Source organism: Carcharodon carcharias, chromosome 18, assembly GCF_017639515.1.
Source record: "Carcharodon carcharias isolate sCarCar2 chromosome 18, sCarCar2.pri, whole genome shotgun sequence".
NCBI classification, from domain to species: domain Eukaryota; kingdom Metazoa; phylum Chordata; class Chondrichthyes; order Lamniformes; family Lamnidae; genus Carcharodon; species Carcharodon carcharias.
This window is the reverse complement of record NC_054484.1, coordinates 17,426,523-17,441,610: the sequence shown is the minus strand read 5'-3', so window position 1 is coordinate 17,441,610 and position 15,088 is coordinate 17,426,523. Positions and strand designations below refer to the sequence as shown.

At 43.0% G+C, this 15,088-nt stretch overlaps 1 protein-coding gene across 4 annotated transcripts in view; it reads left to right on the top strand.

Annotated features, from left to right (window-relative positions):
- Window positions 1-15,088, top strand: part of LOC121290967 (amyloid-beta A4 protein-like) — a 186,801-nt gene that overhangs the window by 116,505 nt on the left and 55,208 nt on the right. For 2 of the 4 annotated variants that reach the window (XM_041212046.1, XM_041212045.1), the window contains exon 7: window positions 1,213-1,380. The exons of the other annotated variants lie outside the window; for them this stretch is intronic. In XM_041212046.1, the coding sequence (XP_041067980.1) occupies window positions 1,213-1,380 (168 nt within the window). The remainder of the gene's footprint in view (window positions 1-1,212; window positions 1,381-15,088) is intronic. 4 annotated transcript variants of the gene reach the window in all.

The following is a 15,088-nucleotide window of genomic DNA, read 5'->3' as shown; positions in this document are numbered from 1 at the left end:
GATCTGTCAGTTTTCCATAAGCTGCATAAAGCTGTTAAGCTGCTAATTTAATACCACTTAACTGTTTGTCCTGTGGAACCATGTCCTCTCATCTAGATCAGAAGAAGTTCAAATTCTCTCTCTGCAACCCCTGCAACAGAGTTCTATTGGTGAAAGAATTATATGTTCTAACCCTTGATTTTTAAGTAGATTTTCTTTGGACACCATTAGATTGTCATTTCATTGACCACTGAACCATGCCAGTAGTACATTTTAAAGCACAACAGGCTGGATTTAATGCATGCCGTTGTAGTGAGAAACATGGCGGTCAGGCCCACTTAAACCTGGGAAAGACCCCTGCATCAGTCTCCAAACAGTAGCAAAGCCTTACTGATTATGTGGAAGGATGGAAGAGGCTGGAATGGGATACCTGGCTGCCAACAGCAGGATTTCAATTTAGGCTCATTAATGAGCCAATTGACACACATTATCCTTGAGCTCACCGCAATTTAGTGATGGCTCAAAGATTAAATAGAAGTGACAAGGCTTTCCCATGCCCTTGGAAGGCTGCCCACCAAACATTCAGGTTTGCCAGTGGCCTTTTGGGTGGGTCTCTCATAGTGAGGCAATCTGTGCCCAATTGAGGGACCTAGCAATGGGCAGGAGGGTGACTGATGAAAGCCACCCTTCTGCTCTTCCTCAGCTTTCTTCCCCCTTCCCTTCTCTCCCACAAACCTAATGGTGCGATGCCATTTCACCCTCATTTTAACCAGGGGTCCCACAATGATCTTGGGTCTCTGGTGGATGCGTTGCTGGCAGCAGCCACAGTTTCCACTGGCACTAGTGGCATGAGCTGCTGGCCTCTGATTCTGTCACCAGGAACCTCACTCGCAAGGAAGGACCTCTGGTGCCCACTTGAGTGAGGGGAAGGTGATTCCATCAGGTCTCCCCCACAGAACTGACGAGAATTCCCTGCCAGTTCTCCGACCGGTGGGCGAGACGAGACCCCCATCAGCTCGACAAAATCTTAGCCATTATTTTCCAAAGGGTTTATTCAAGGTGATTAAAATGTAGGCAAAATGTTATAGATATGGGAAATGAAATTGATGTATTATGGTTTCTAAAGCAAAATCACTTGAGTTGCTACAGTTCTGAGGCTTATAAGGGTAGTTTTTATTTGTTGTAAATTTGTTTTTCTCCCCTAACTAAAACCCTTGCATCTTTCGTATTCAGAAGTTTGCTCTGAGCAAGCAGAAACTGGGCCTTGTCAAGCTATGATACCTCGATGGTACTTTGACATCAGTGAAGGAAAATGCGCACAGTTCATTTATGGAGGCTGCGGAGGAAACAGAAACAACTTTGCCTCCGAAGAGTACTGTTTGGCCGTCTGTAACAGTGTCAGTAAGTGAACCCTCCAGCTGGTTGCAGCCTCTGTCGCTCTGCACTGAAATCCTCAACCAGTTTTTCTGCTGTACACCTGTAGAGCAAGTGCCGCAGTTTGCCAGCTTAACTCCTGTAGCGCTACTCTTCACCGTCTGTTTTCTCCCTAACCCCTTGAATTACTATACACTAACCGCTCTGTATATTCCTAACTTAGTTTTTAAACTGTAATGTAAGCTTGTTGCTTCCTCACTTAGGCTTCGAGCTTGCCTTGCGACCTTCAGAGTTTGCACTAGTTAAAGCATCTCCCCAAAGTAAAGTACAGTGAGATGTGAAACATGAGCTGAGGTAATGTATGTAGTCTAGTGGCAGCATTGTGTACCATCTACAAGATGCAGTGCAGTAACTCACCAAGCCTCCTTTGACAACACCCTCCAAACCCGCCACTTGTATCATATAGAAGAGTAAGGGCGGTAGATGCATAGGAACATCACCTGCAAACCACACACCACCCTGACTTGAAATATTTTGCCGTTCCTTCATTGTCACTACGTCAAAATCCTGGAACTCTTTCCCTAACAGCACTGTGGGTGTACCTACACCATGTGGACTGCTGCAGTTCAAGAAGGCAGCTCATCATCACCTTCTTCAGGGAAATTAGGAATGGGCAATAAATGCTGGCCTTGCCAGCAATGCTCACATCCCAAGAATGATTTTTTTAAATTGTGAATTATAATATTTGCAGTGGGAGTATTTGACACAACTTGAAAAACATTTGGTTGCAGCGGCTAGCTTTAAATAGGCAGCCTACTGATTTCAGAATGGAGGAACGGCGCTAAAACTAAAAAAATTGTATTGTGAAACTGGAGTTCCTGTAGAAAAGACTAGATGACATTTTTACTCCTTTTAAACCATACTGAAAAGTTTTATGTTATATTTAAGCATATTTGTATTATTTTAAAGTGCTGTACTCTATCTGATTGGAAGCTGTGGGACTTTGGATAATTTATTTTGTTATCTGTCTCTCAACACCTACCATGGCAGCAGCATAAAGTCTCCTCATCATTTTCATCCAGCTCCTTATTCTGCTACACTAACAGCACTACCCAGCCAGACATCCAAAAGCACTATGTTGCAGCTCCTCAGATTCATCTATTTTGTTGAACATATGACAATCCCAGAGTAAGAGAGAATTTTTTAGCTTCAGTTGTGTTGGAATGCAACTATAAACAAAATAAATATCCAACAGCTTGGTTTTAAAATTTATAGCCCAACTATTATAGCTATATGTTCCTTAAAAGTAATATGTTTGAACTCCGTGTGGAGACTAAATTTTGTCTGCTTTGTTTAAGTTCCATTCAATTGAAGATTTATACTAAAGGGAAGAAATTTGAGAAATATGCCAACAGTGGACATTTAGGCATCTTTTGGTAGATCACGCATTCTGTAACAAACAGCAGCCTCAGAGTTTTCTATGTTTGACAAATTGTTTTTCATTCTTCAGACTCAGTGATTCTAGTTATGTTTGAAGGTTTTTCCAGTACTTTTGTTGGAAACTTTTACTATTATTTGCACTAAGAAAAGATCACACTTCTTGGGACTTAAAAACATGCAGGATTAGAAAAGATTTTGATCTTTGTAGTTAACCTAGAGTTCAAATGCAGAGAAAACAGTTTGCTATCTGTATCCTTCAACTGATTCTCTCTCTTTCTCTCTCACTACTTGTCTGATTTACTGCTGAAGTTCCTGATCTCAGTCTTTATGGTCTCCCTGGAAAATCTATTCCAAACCCGCCATGTGAAATATCTGATCTGCCATTCACTCTTTCTCCCTTCTAAGCTTCTGACAGAAACTGCTGACTGCCATCCATCATATTGAATTTACTCTGTGGGCATTGAATTAGTATACCTAAGACTAATAGTTTGTCACTCATAGTAAGTTGCTGGCTGAAGGTTGCACAGGATGCCCCCTACATCTCCTGCAAAATATTTGTGCTGCCAGATCATTTTACCTAGGTTAAATATATGTAGTAATAAAATTAGAGGCAAAAACACAATCCAAACTAAACATAAAGCAGGGGTCCAACCTTTTTATTTTCATGCACAACGTAGATTCCTATTATTGAACCCCAAGGGACCGCATACAGATATTCTATTTAGAATACCCCCATTAAAAGATAGGTTTAATTTTTGATCATGGATTACTGTGCATGTCTGAGCAGCCATTTCCTACATCCAACAGGCTGAACATTTATTTTTGTCTTAGTTCCTTTCAATATCAGGGGAGATGAAATGTGTTTTCATTCTGTAAACCTGAATATGTAGGCCCCAGTAACTTCAAGAACTAATTTTTAAATGTAATGCCTTCATGTCCAGAAAAATCTGCTATTTCCTATGAAAACGTATCTACATACAAGTGAAAGGAAGGAAAATGTATATTTCATTGGGTGTTGAGTCTGTGTCCTAATATCCTGTTAACTAGATTTTTGAAACTAGGCCAGTACAGCAAGCAGGATGTGTGCATCCTTCATAGGAGTGTAATTAAAGCATCGCAGTCTGTGTTTTTGCAGTCGAAGCCAATAAGGAAATGCCCTTTGGGGAGATTAATGACACACTTGGGTTTCAAACCAGATGTACCAATCCAATACCATTACTATTTGACAAAATATAAACACTAATAAAATGTAAACGTTTTGTGGTTTTCATCCTTGGTGTGCTTTCACTTTTGTTGCTATATAGGAAAAGATTCTAGGAAATGGTAGCAGAAGGAGAATGTTTTACATAATGTTTTGCATAAGAGCACTGACTACCTCAGACAAGAGAAAGCATCTCAAAGGTGAAAAACGACAAAGAGATCCCGTAAAGTACTCAATAGATGAGCCTTTTGCTTTGCAAAATTCACAAGTCTTGCGGCACAGTGGATAGTGTCCCTGCCTCTGAGCCGGAAGCTCTGCGTTCATGCCCCACCCCAGAAGCTGATGGCCAAGGAAGTTGCACTCACCCAACCCGTTTGGCCATATTATCAACCTTTAAATCCTTCCAACACATGCCAATGACAGGCGGTAAGAGTGGTAGAGATTACTGGTCAGCCATGTGATGGAAAGAAATTGGAGCCTCTACAATCACTATTAGCTCCAGGCTACAACATGCATGAAAAGTGTATCTTGCCACAGCAACCTGGACTCCTTGGGTTGGGGCGAGTGGTGGGCCGGTTAGCGCAGTTGGCTCGATGGTCTCTGTGGGTCAGGTTAGTGCCAAAGGCATGAGATTCAGTCCCAGATTTGGGACCTGCCTCCTTGATCTACTTGTGGTGGAGGTCATGGTGTTTTGTGGGTGAGAGCTGCCTTCAGGCAGAGAACTCAAGAAGTTGTGCACATGTGTACCCATGCAGTTACAGATGGCTTTTAAACTGGTTTTGCATTTTTTAGGTTACTGCTGCAAATTTCAGACCTGTTTTAAATATTTCCCTTGGTTCAGCAGCTCCATTATCCCTTGCAATCAGACTTTTACCTTTACTGTCCACTAACTGGCTAAGAGATGGCATAACCTGTGGCCATTACAATAAATTAGTTTGATATGATATTCACACGTATGCCCCACTTGTGTATGCCCTGCTGGCCAAATTAATGCTGTTTAATACTTTAGTGGCAGAAAATTAGATGAAACCAACTGGTTTGTTTTGCTATCAGTAATGTAAGTATGCAAAGTAACTAGGTGGAATTTAATGCCCTCCCCTGAGGCAAGTTTGTAAGTGGGGGTATTTCATTGAGCTAGAGAATGCGGGTGGTGACTCCGCCACCCTCCCACCTCTGGCTCAATTCCAGGCTTGTGAATGGCCTTAACAAAAACAGAATTACCTGGAAAAACTTAGCAGGTCTGGCAGCATCGGCAGAGAAGAAAAGAGTTGACGTTTCGAGTCCTCATAACCCTTCGACAGAATTGTGAATGGCCTTGCCGGCCCAATTAATACCTTATAAGGGCCTCATCTCACCGCCACTGGTAATCAACTAGCAGCAAGCAAAGCTATTTTCATGCAGGAAGCCAAAAAAATCAAACCCTGTCAAGTTTGCTTGTGGCCTTCCAGGAGAGTGTCCCTTGTTCAAAAGTGTTCAGTGCCTGATCAAGAAATCAGGAAGAGGGGGTTGCCTACTGAGAGCCACCCCCTAGCCAGCGACCCCGCCTCGCAAGCTCCAGTCTGCCCTCACTGACCTGTGGCCTGAGTTCCTTGCTGATCCTGGGCTTCTGGTGACAGCTACCACTGCTCCCTACATTGAAGAGCTGGCAGCTCTCGTGGGGGTGTGGGGCAGGATTTCTGCTCCTGTATCCTTGATCCCAGGGAAGGTCCGCCACTGACCACTTAAGTACCTGAATATCATTTAATATGGAGAGATATCCCAAAAGAAGCGACATGGGGCTCTTGCTGGCTTGCCAACCAAAGACCTTCATTGTCTGGATTAAATTTCGTCCAGTGAGTTTCACCTCACTTTTTGACTTTTTAACCCCTCTGGTGTGAGAAAACAAAATTGCATGCTATGATTGAGCTTAATTAACATTTCAGACTCTTATCTTAAAAGGAGTGCTTTGGTCTTTGCCCGTGTCTCAATAGACTTTCTAGAACTGACTTGGGCCAAGTGTTCCCTTTCTCTTTTGTTCCCTGGTTTCAAAGGAGGTTGGTAGTTTTCTTTCTGGCCTCCTCTCTGCTGAGGAGCTGACCAGTTGGGTTGCCAATATAAACTGGCAAGCACCCTCAGCCCCACCTCCCCACCCAACATAGGGGCCTCTCGACATGTCCTTTTGATCACAAATGATTAAGACATTCCAATCCCTTTTGTGGCAATCTTTTCTGGGATTTTAATAAAGCTCAATCGTCTCGAGCATTCATTCCTCCCAATATGACTTGAGTTGCTGTGGGGGATTTTAATCCTATAATGCTTCAGGTCTGACCTTTCATCTGAACTGAGGAAAGTTTAAAATGTAATAGGTTTTAAGCAAGTGAAAGGGGGGGGAGGGGGGAAGAACTACAAAAGGGAAGCTATGGGATCGGTTGGAAGGAGGACAGATTTAATGACGGTTTCATGGAAAAAAAGCCAAAGGGAGTGGAATGGGACAAGTACAAAAACAAAAAATGTGTCTAGATGAGATGTGAATGACCAGATAGCAGCTGTTTGAACGCAAAGTAAAAATATTAAGAAAGAAACTAGAGGGAAAGAAACAAACCAACAAAAAAAACATAAAACAGTTTGGGGGCAGAGATTCTGATGTAAAATTGTTGAATTCATTGTTGATCCCAGAAGGTTCCTATTTCTGGTTATAGGTACATAGCCATCTGAAATCCCCAATCAGATTGGCTTGAACCAAAACTAAGCACACTAGATAATTGCAAATTGCACTGTTAACTAGTAGATGGAAGCTACAAACTTGGCGTAAGGACACTTCACAATAGATGGCTTCAAATCTTTGAGTGCATTCCTTCCAATTAACGGAGAATTAGGTGGAAGAAATTGACACACAGTACATTTTGAAGTCCTATCTAAACCTAGCCAAGTGTAATGAGGTGATTTACTTTTTCACCACCATTAGCTCTTTAATCCTGAAAGGCATGAATTTGAGTTCTGTAAACCCTGCTCCTTGTGAGCATCACCATAAGATCATAAGATGTAGGAGCAGAAGTAAGCCACTCAGCCCATCGAGTCTGCTCCGTCATTCAATAAGATCATGGCTGATCTGAATAATCCTCGACTCCACTTTCCTACCTTTTCCCCATGATTCCCTTATTGATTAAAAATCTGTCTATTTCAGCCTTGAATATACTTATCGACCCAGCCTCTACAGCCCTCTGCGGTAAAGAATTCCACAGAGTTACTACCCTCTGAGAGAAGAAATTCATTGGGACTGCAAGTATACAGGTTGAGAAATGAGGGTGTCAACTCAGGCAGTGACAGGTGGTTTAGGATAAGGTTCGTAACTGAAAGTGAGCAGAGAGCATTGAAAACTTAGGACACTGGGCTTCCAAAAACAAGGCAGTGTTCCATTTCTCTGCACTGGTATCTTCTTCATTGGAACACAGAAATTAGCAGGAAGAGGAGCTGCTCATGAACTTTTAGAAAGAATTTTGTTGAGTTTTAAATGTATGTTTGATGGTTTAATTATAAAATAATATTGCTGAAAAAAAGAGACATGCCATCAAATCTTGACATCTTGCACTCATCAGGACAAAGTGCAAGAATTTTCCAACTATAAAGGGGGAACAGCAGTTTATACTGTATGGGAGAGTACTGATTGGTTGGCAAATGGGCGCTGATGGAGACATTGCCATGGAGGATGCAGCATGGAATAGTTAACTACCCAGCTTTGTTCAAATTCAAACCAGGCAGGTCGACTGGTTGAGGCATTGCCCTGAGGAATGAACAATGGAATGACTGTTCCCTAAGCTTTTATTTAATTGAGAAAAAGAATAATGTGTGGACATGTTCCTTTTGTCTGCAAAGGACAGGGCCCTGTGTATGAATATATGTGGCTTCTAGTATTAGTAAGTGAAGCACACTGAGCCCGACTGACATTCTTAAATTGGTTTTCAGTATGATTAGCACAACCAAGATTGTTTAGTGCTGTGTTTTGAGTTTTGCAAGCATTGGCTGGTTGGGTGCAGTCAGTACTTTGCCTGTTGTGCACAGCCAAACGAAGTGCTATTTGATGCGATCAATCATTGGGACATACAGCCTATATACCTGGCATCACACCAGCACTGAAATTCATATACCACGTTGCTGGTTTCTGTGATAGGCAGAACATTTAATTGGCTTCACCTGTAGCCATTGCATGTTGTTACTATGCAGTAACAACACGAGTGGTATTCTCCACTAACTATCAAGCAAAAAAGATTCTCTGCCTTTCTCACAAATGAGCAATGTGGCATATGGATTTCAGTGCCAGTGTGTTGCTGGGCAGTATGTCCCAACAATTCACAGATCGTATCAAACAGCACGTCCCTTTGGCTGTTGCAACCCACAAAGTACTGACTGTACCCAACCATCCCGTGCTTACAAAACTCGAAACGTAATGTCCAACATTAGATGTGATTCTGCGATTGGACAACACCTAAATAATCCTGATTATGTGAAGAATTACACTGGAAACCAATTTAAGATTGTCATTTGGGCTCACAGTGTGGCTCACATATGCATGCTAGAAGCCATATATACTTACACGCAGGGCCCTGTTCCTTGCAGATAAGGGGAACATGTCCACACATTGCTTATTTTTCAATTAAACCGAAGCTTTGGGAAGTCATTCCCCAGGGCAATGCCTTGACCAACCAGAGTCAACTTGCCTGGTTTGGATTTAAACAAAGCTGGGCAGTTAACTATTCATGCTGCATTCTCCATGGCAATGCCTCCACCAATCAGAGCCACTTGCCAACCAATCACCTCTCTCTTCTCATGCAGTATAAATTATCGTTTCCCCGTAACAAGTGAAAAATTCATGCGAGCTATCCTGATGAGTACAAGTCTATTTTTTTAACAGCTATACTCAAATTCTGTATTGCCAAATGACTATTAATTATAAAATTCCTGAGTTTAAGTAACTTGATGCTGTAGGCTCCATTTCAGTTGAATATGGTAATCACTTCATTCAAGGACAGGACATAACTTAAAATACCTAATCTACACAAACAGCTTCAACTGACCTTCCCTTGAACCGACATTGGAAGACTGCATTCCCAGTTTCATTTCAGAAATTAGTATGTGACATCAAAATGTAAATGAGCATAAATCAAGGGTACCAAACCATTTCCTATCCATGTCCATTGAAGTCATCATTCAGCTTCTCCCATTTTACTTGGGATCTCCACAATGTTTGTTGATCACCCTTCTCCACCACCTCTGTCAATCACCCATTCCTCCTCCAATCCCACTGCGTTTAAGTCTCTCACCACTGGATCTTGCACCTGGTCTTAGACTTTCCTCTTCTTCCTGACAGTCCCACCTCCATCAGTCGCCTCCACATTTTCTCTCTCTCTCTCTCCCTCTCTCTCTCTGCAACAGATTCCATACCATTTCAATCTCCTCTTGGTTACTTGGATGCTCCCACAATCTTCAGTGACTCTCTGTTGTGCTGGTTCCTGATTTTCCCATCTTGTTGCTTCACACATTCATCTTCGCATCCCCATCTCATTAGTATCCAATCATTGTTCTCTCTTGATGCTGCCCAAGTTTCTGCATAATATAACAAGACCAATCTCACAACCATCCTGCAGATTCTTCTTTTCACGTTTTTCTATCATATAACATTCCACTGCACTTTTTTCCAATCACTCCAACCAGAGCTAATTCATTGCTTAATTTCAATTTCCATACTTCCATCTTCTGCCACCACTGACCCCAGGTGATTGAAACTGCTCACTTTCTCCAAGTATTCATTCATAATCTTTGCACCTTTACTTTGATCATTTTCCCTAGGCTGAAACTGACAGCCTGTAAATTGGGTATTTGGTACACTGATCTTCATAATTTTCTAGTGCTTTTCTCCAGTTGTCCAGATATTCAGTCATGTTCTCATCATCCCCATTACATAGCTCAATGTCATCTGCATACATCATTGACCGTGGCACTTCCCATCTCACTTGCTCAGTTAGAACATCCATGACAATCAGGAAGAGGAAAGACCTTCATGCCGATCCTTGGTGTAGTCCAACCTTTGCTTTGAAATACTCACTCTGCCCCACACTGCTTACTCTTGTCTGGCATTCTTTGTACATGTCTTGTAATGGTCATATGTACTTCTCAGGGACTCCACAAATTCTAGCACACCTTCACACTTCTCCCTAGGCACCTGTTTGTAAGTCGTTTCTAGATTGATGAATATAATCTTCATGTTGCATTGGCCTTCCCAATATTTCTCCATTGCTTATCTCAAAAATGGCATTGGCGGTGCTTTTTCCGGGTATAAATCCAAATTGACTTTCATGGATTCCCACTATTTTTCCATGACACTCTCCCATATCTTGAAAGTATGTGGTAGGGGTTTAATTCCTTGGTAGATTTTGCAATCTTGAATGGCTCCCTTGCTTAGAATATTGTTACCTAAATGTTTTACCGCCTTGCTTTTGGAATTTTCTCTCTTATAATAACACATTTGAGTAGATTGTCAGGGCCTAGACCCCACATTCACCTAGGCGGGTCCTTACTTTCACTGGTATCTCATTGCTCCTACTGCTTTACCGTTTTTAATTCCTTTCAGTGCTGTTCTAATTTCTTCCAAATTGATGTTAGTTGGCATTCCTTGATTCCTAGCTACCACTTCTGTCTTTATTCTCAGGTTTTCTTTATTCTTAAACCAGTTAAAGTATTAGCCCCATCTCTTGATTTCATCCTTGTTCACCAAGTTTACCTCGCCATTATCCTTGATTGTATATTTCCCATACCTTTTGTTAAGCAACGTCTAGCAGCTGCTATTCTGACAAGTATCTTTTTTGCCCCTCTTTGGTATCAAGACTTTCACATATTCCATAGCCAGAGATCTTTCTCCAGCAATCACTTTCTTTCCATTCTTTTTTTGCCTTTGCACTGTTCTTTTTTGCCTTTGAACCCTGACTTGTTCCACTTCTTCAACAGTTCCTTCTTTTCTTTTACTGTACTTTGCGTTTTCATTTCACCATCAAGTTTTCATTTCCAGACTTTCTCCTCCCCCTGATGATTTTTTATACACTTTCTCACCAGTTTTCCCAATCAAGTCTGCAACCGAATTCCACCAGTCTTCCATGGTACCTAGCATAACAGCTTCTTATGACGGAAGCGATGGAGTAGTGGCATTGCCGCTGAACTAGCAAACCAGAGAAAAAAGCAGAAAATGCTGGAAAAACTCAGCGAAAAGTCATACGGACTTGAAACATTAACTCTGTCTTTCTTTCCACTGATGCTGTTAGACCTGCTGAGTTTTTCCAGCATTTTCTGTTTTTGTTTCAGATTTCCAGCATCCGCAGTATTTTGCTCTAATCTTAGTAATCCAGAGACCCAGGGTAATGCTCTGGGTTCAAATCCCACCACGACAGTTAGTGGAATTTGAATTCAGTAAAAATCTGGAATTAAATTGAAACCATTATTGATTCTTGTAAACACCCATGTTCTTTAGGGAAGGAAATTTGCCATCTTGACTTGGCCTATATGTGACTCTGGGCCCACAGCAATGTGGTTGGCTCTTAAATGCCCTCTGAAATGGCCTAGTAAGCCACTTAGTTGTATCAAACCACTACAATGTCTCAGAAAGAGAATGAAACCAGATGGACCACAAGGCATCAACCTAGGCACTGGAAAAGACTCAACCTTGTTGACCCTGCAAACTCCTCCTTCCTAACATCTGGGGGCTAGTGCCAAAATTGGGAGAGCTGTCTCACAGGCTAGTCAAGCAACAGTCTGACATTGTCATCCTCATGGAATCATACCTCACAGAAAATGTTGCATACACCACCCATCACCATCCCTGGGTAGGTCCTGTCCCACTGGCAGGACAGCCCCAGCAGAGGAGGTGGCACAGCAGTATACAGTCAGGAGGTCAAACATGGGCAAGGAAACGTCCTGCTGATTACCACATACCGCACCCCCTCAGCTGATGAATCAGTGCTCCTCCATGTTGAACACCACTTGGTGGAAGCACTGTGGGTGGCAAAGGCAGAATGTACTCTGGGTGGGGGACTTCAGTGTCCATCACCAAGAGTGGCTCGGTTCCATCACTACTGACTTAAGTCGGCTGAGTCCTAAAGGACATAGCTGCTAGACTGGGTCTGTGGCAGGTGGTGAGGGAACCAACAAGAGTGAAAAACATACTTGACCTCATCCTCACCAACCTGCCTGCTGCAGATGCATCTGTCCATGACAGTATCGGTAGAAGTGACCACAGTTCAGAAGTTGTGGAGATGAAGTCCCGCCTTCATATTGAGGATACTCCCCATCATGTTCTGTGGCACGTACACCATGCTAAATGGGATAGATTTCGAACAGATCTAGCAACTCAAAACTGGGCATCCATGAGGCACTGTGGGCCATCAGCAGCAGTGTTGTACTCAAACACAATCTGTAACCTCATGGCCTGGCATATCCTCACTCTACCATTACCACCAAGCCAGGAGATCAACCCTGGTTCAATGAAGAGTGCAGGAGGGCATGCCAAGAGCAGTACCTAAAAATGAGGCATCAACCTGATGAAGCTATAACACAGGACTACTTGCATGCCATGCAGCATAAGCAGCAAGTGATAGACAGAGCTAAGCGATCCCACAACCTATGGATCAGATCTAAGCTCTGGAGTTCTGCTACACCCAGTCATGAATGGTGATGGACAATTAAACAGCTCACTGGAGGGGGAGGCTCCACAAACATCCCCATCCTCAATGATGGAGGAGTCCAGCACATCAGTGCAAAAGATAAAGCTGCAGTCTTCAGCCAGAAGTGCCGAGTGGATGATTTACCTCGGCTTCACCCAGAGGTCCCCAGCTTCACGGATGCCAGTCTTCAGCCAATTCAATTCACTCCACGTGATATCAAGAAACTGCTGAAGGCACTAGATACTGCAAAGGCTGTGGGCCCTGACAATATTTCGGCAATAGTACTGAAGTCTTGTGCTCCAGAACTTGCTGCAGCCCCTAGCCAAGCTGTCCCTGTACAGCTACAACACTGGCATCTACCAAGCTATGTGAAAAATTGCCCAGATATGTCCTGTACAGAAAATACAAGACAAATTCAACTCAGGCAATTACTGCCCCATCGGTCTACTCTCGTTCATCAGTAAAGTAATGGCAGGAGTCATCAACAGCTATCAAGTCCTGCCAGGGCCACTCAGCTCCTGACCTCATTACAGCCTTGGTTCAAACTTGGACAAAAGAGCTGAACTCCCAAGATGAGCTGAGAGTGACTCACCCTTGACATCAAGGCTGCATTTGACCGAGTGTGGCATCAAGGTGCCCTAGCAAAACTTGAGTCAATGAGAATCGGGGATGGGGGGACTCTCCGCTATTTGGATCTATATCTAGCACAAAGAAAGATGGTTGTGATTGTTGGAGGTCAATCATCTCAGCTCCAGGATATCACTGCAGGAGTTCCTCTAGGTAGCGCCCTTGGACCAACCATCTTTAGTTGCTTTATCAATGATTTTCCTTCCATCATAAGGTCAGAAGTGGGGATGTTTGCTAACAATTGCACAATGTTCACCATTCGTGACTCTTCAGATACTGAAGCAGTCCATGTCCAAATGCCTGGACGATATCCAGGATTGGGCTGACAAGTGGCAAGTAACATTTGCGCCACACAAGTGCCAGGCAATGATCATCTCCAACAAGAGAGAATCTAACCATCACCCCTTGACACTCAGTGGCATTAACATCACTGAATCCTCCACTATCAACATCCTGGAAGTTACCATTCAGAAACTGAACTGGACTAGCCATATAAATACTGTGGCTACAAGAGCAGGTCAAGAAGCTAGGAATCCTGTGACGAATAACTCACTTCCTGACTTCCCAAAGCCAATCCACCTCTAAAAGGCACAAGTCAGGAGTGTGATGGAATACTCCCTACCTGCTTGGATGAGTGCAGCTCCCACAATACTCAAGAAGCTTGACACCATCCAGGACAAAGCAGCCTGCTTGATTGGCACTACATCCACAAACTCCCTCCATCACCGACGCACAGTAGCAGCAGTGTGAACTATCTACAAGATACACTTCAGGAATTCACCAAGGCTCCTTCAACACCACCTTCCAAACGCACAACCACCACCATCTAGGAGGACAAGGGCAGCAAATAGATGGGAACAGCACCACTTGGAAGTTCCCCTCCAATTCACTCACCCTTCTGACTTGGAAATATATTGCTGTTCTTTCACTGTAACTGGGTCAAAACCCTGGAACTCCATTCCTGTCAGCACTGTGGGTGTACCTACACCACATGGACTGCAGTGGTGCAAGAAGGCAGCTCACCACCATCTTCTCAAGGACAACTAGGGATGGGCAATAAATGCTGGCCCAGCCAGCAAAGCCTATTTCCCATGAATGAATATATTTTTTAAAAATTCTCTCTGCTATCTCTCCATTTGCTTTCTGAGTTCCCCCCTTCACTTGTGGATCTTTGAGCTTCCACCACCTGATGTCCTGTCTACCTCTTGTTGCTGTCATTTTCTTTGCAGTTAGTTCTGCATCAGCACTCCATATTGGCTGGTTAATGCCTCGCCTTTGAAGATTTTGCAGTTCTTTGTTTTGTTTTCTAACCATGATGTAGCCCGGCTCTATTTCTCTACCACCATTGTTGTAGGTTATAAGATTATTTCTGCATTTTTGGTACAGGCGTTTAGTATTACCAGTTGATATGACTCAGTAATCTCCAGGATCTTGTCTCCCTCATTTGCTTCTCGAAAACTGTTTCCACCTCATGTGCCGCTCTATCTCTCCCCACGTGTATATTTAGGTTACCTGCCACCAGTGCTTGGTATTGTATGAATTGTGTTTTCCATCTGTTGCCAGAATTCTTCTTTCTCCTCTGATCTTACACCCACAACCTACATGCACAACGACTAAGTATGTTCCAGATTTTACCCCCCCCCATTTGTAACATTATTTTGAAATTGTGTCACTGATTCTGTCCACTACCCGCATCTTGACTTTCTCATTTTCTTGTTTAGTATTATCCCAACACTTTTTCCTCTCCCGTCCCATCCATGGCAATAAAGTTTATATCCACTAC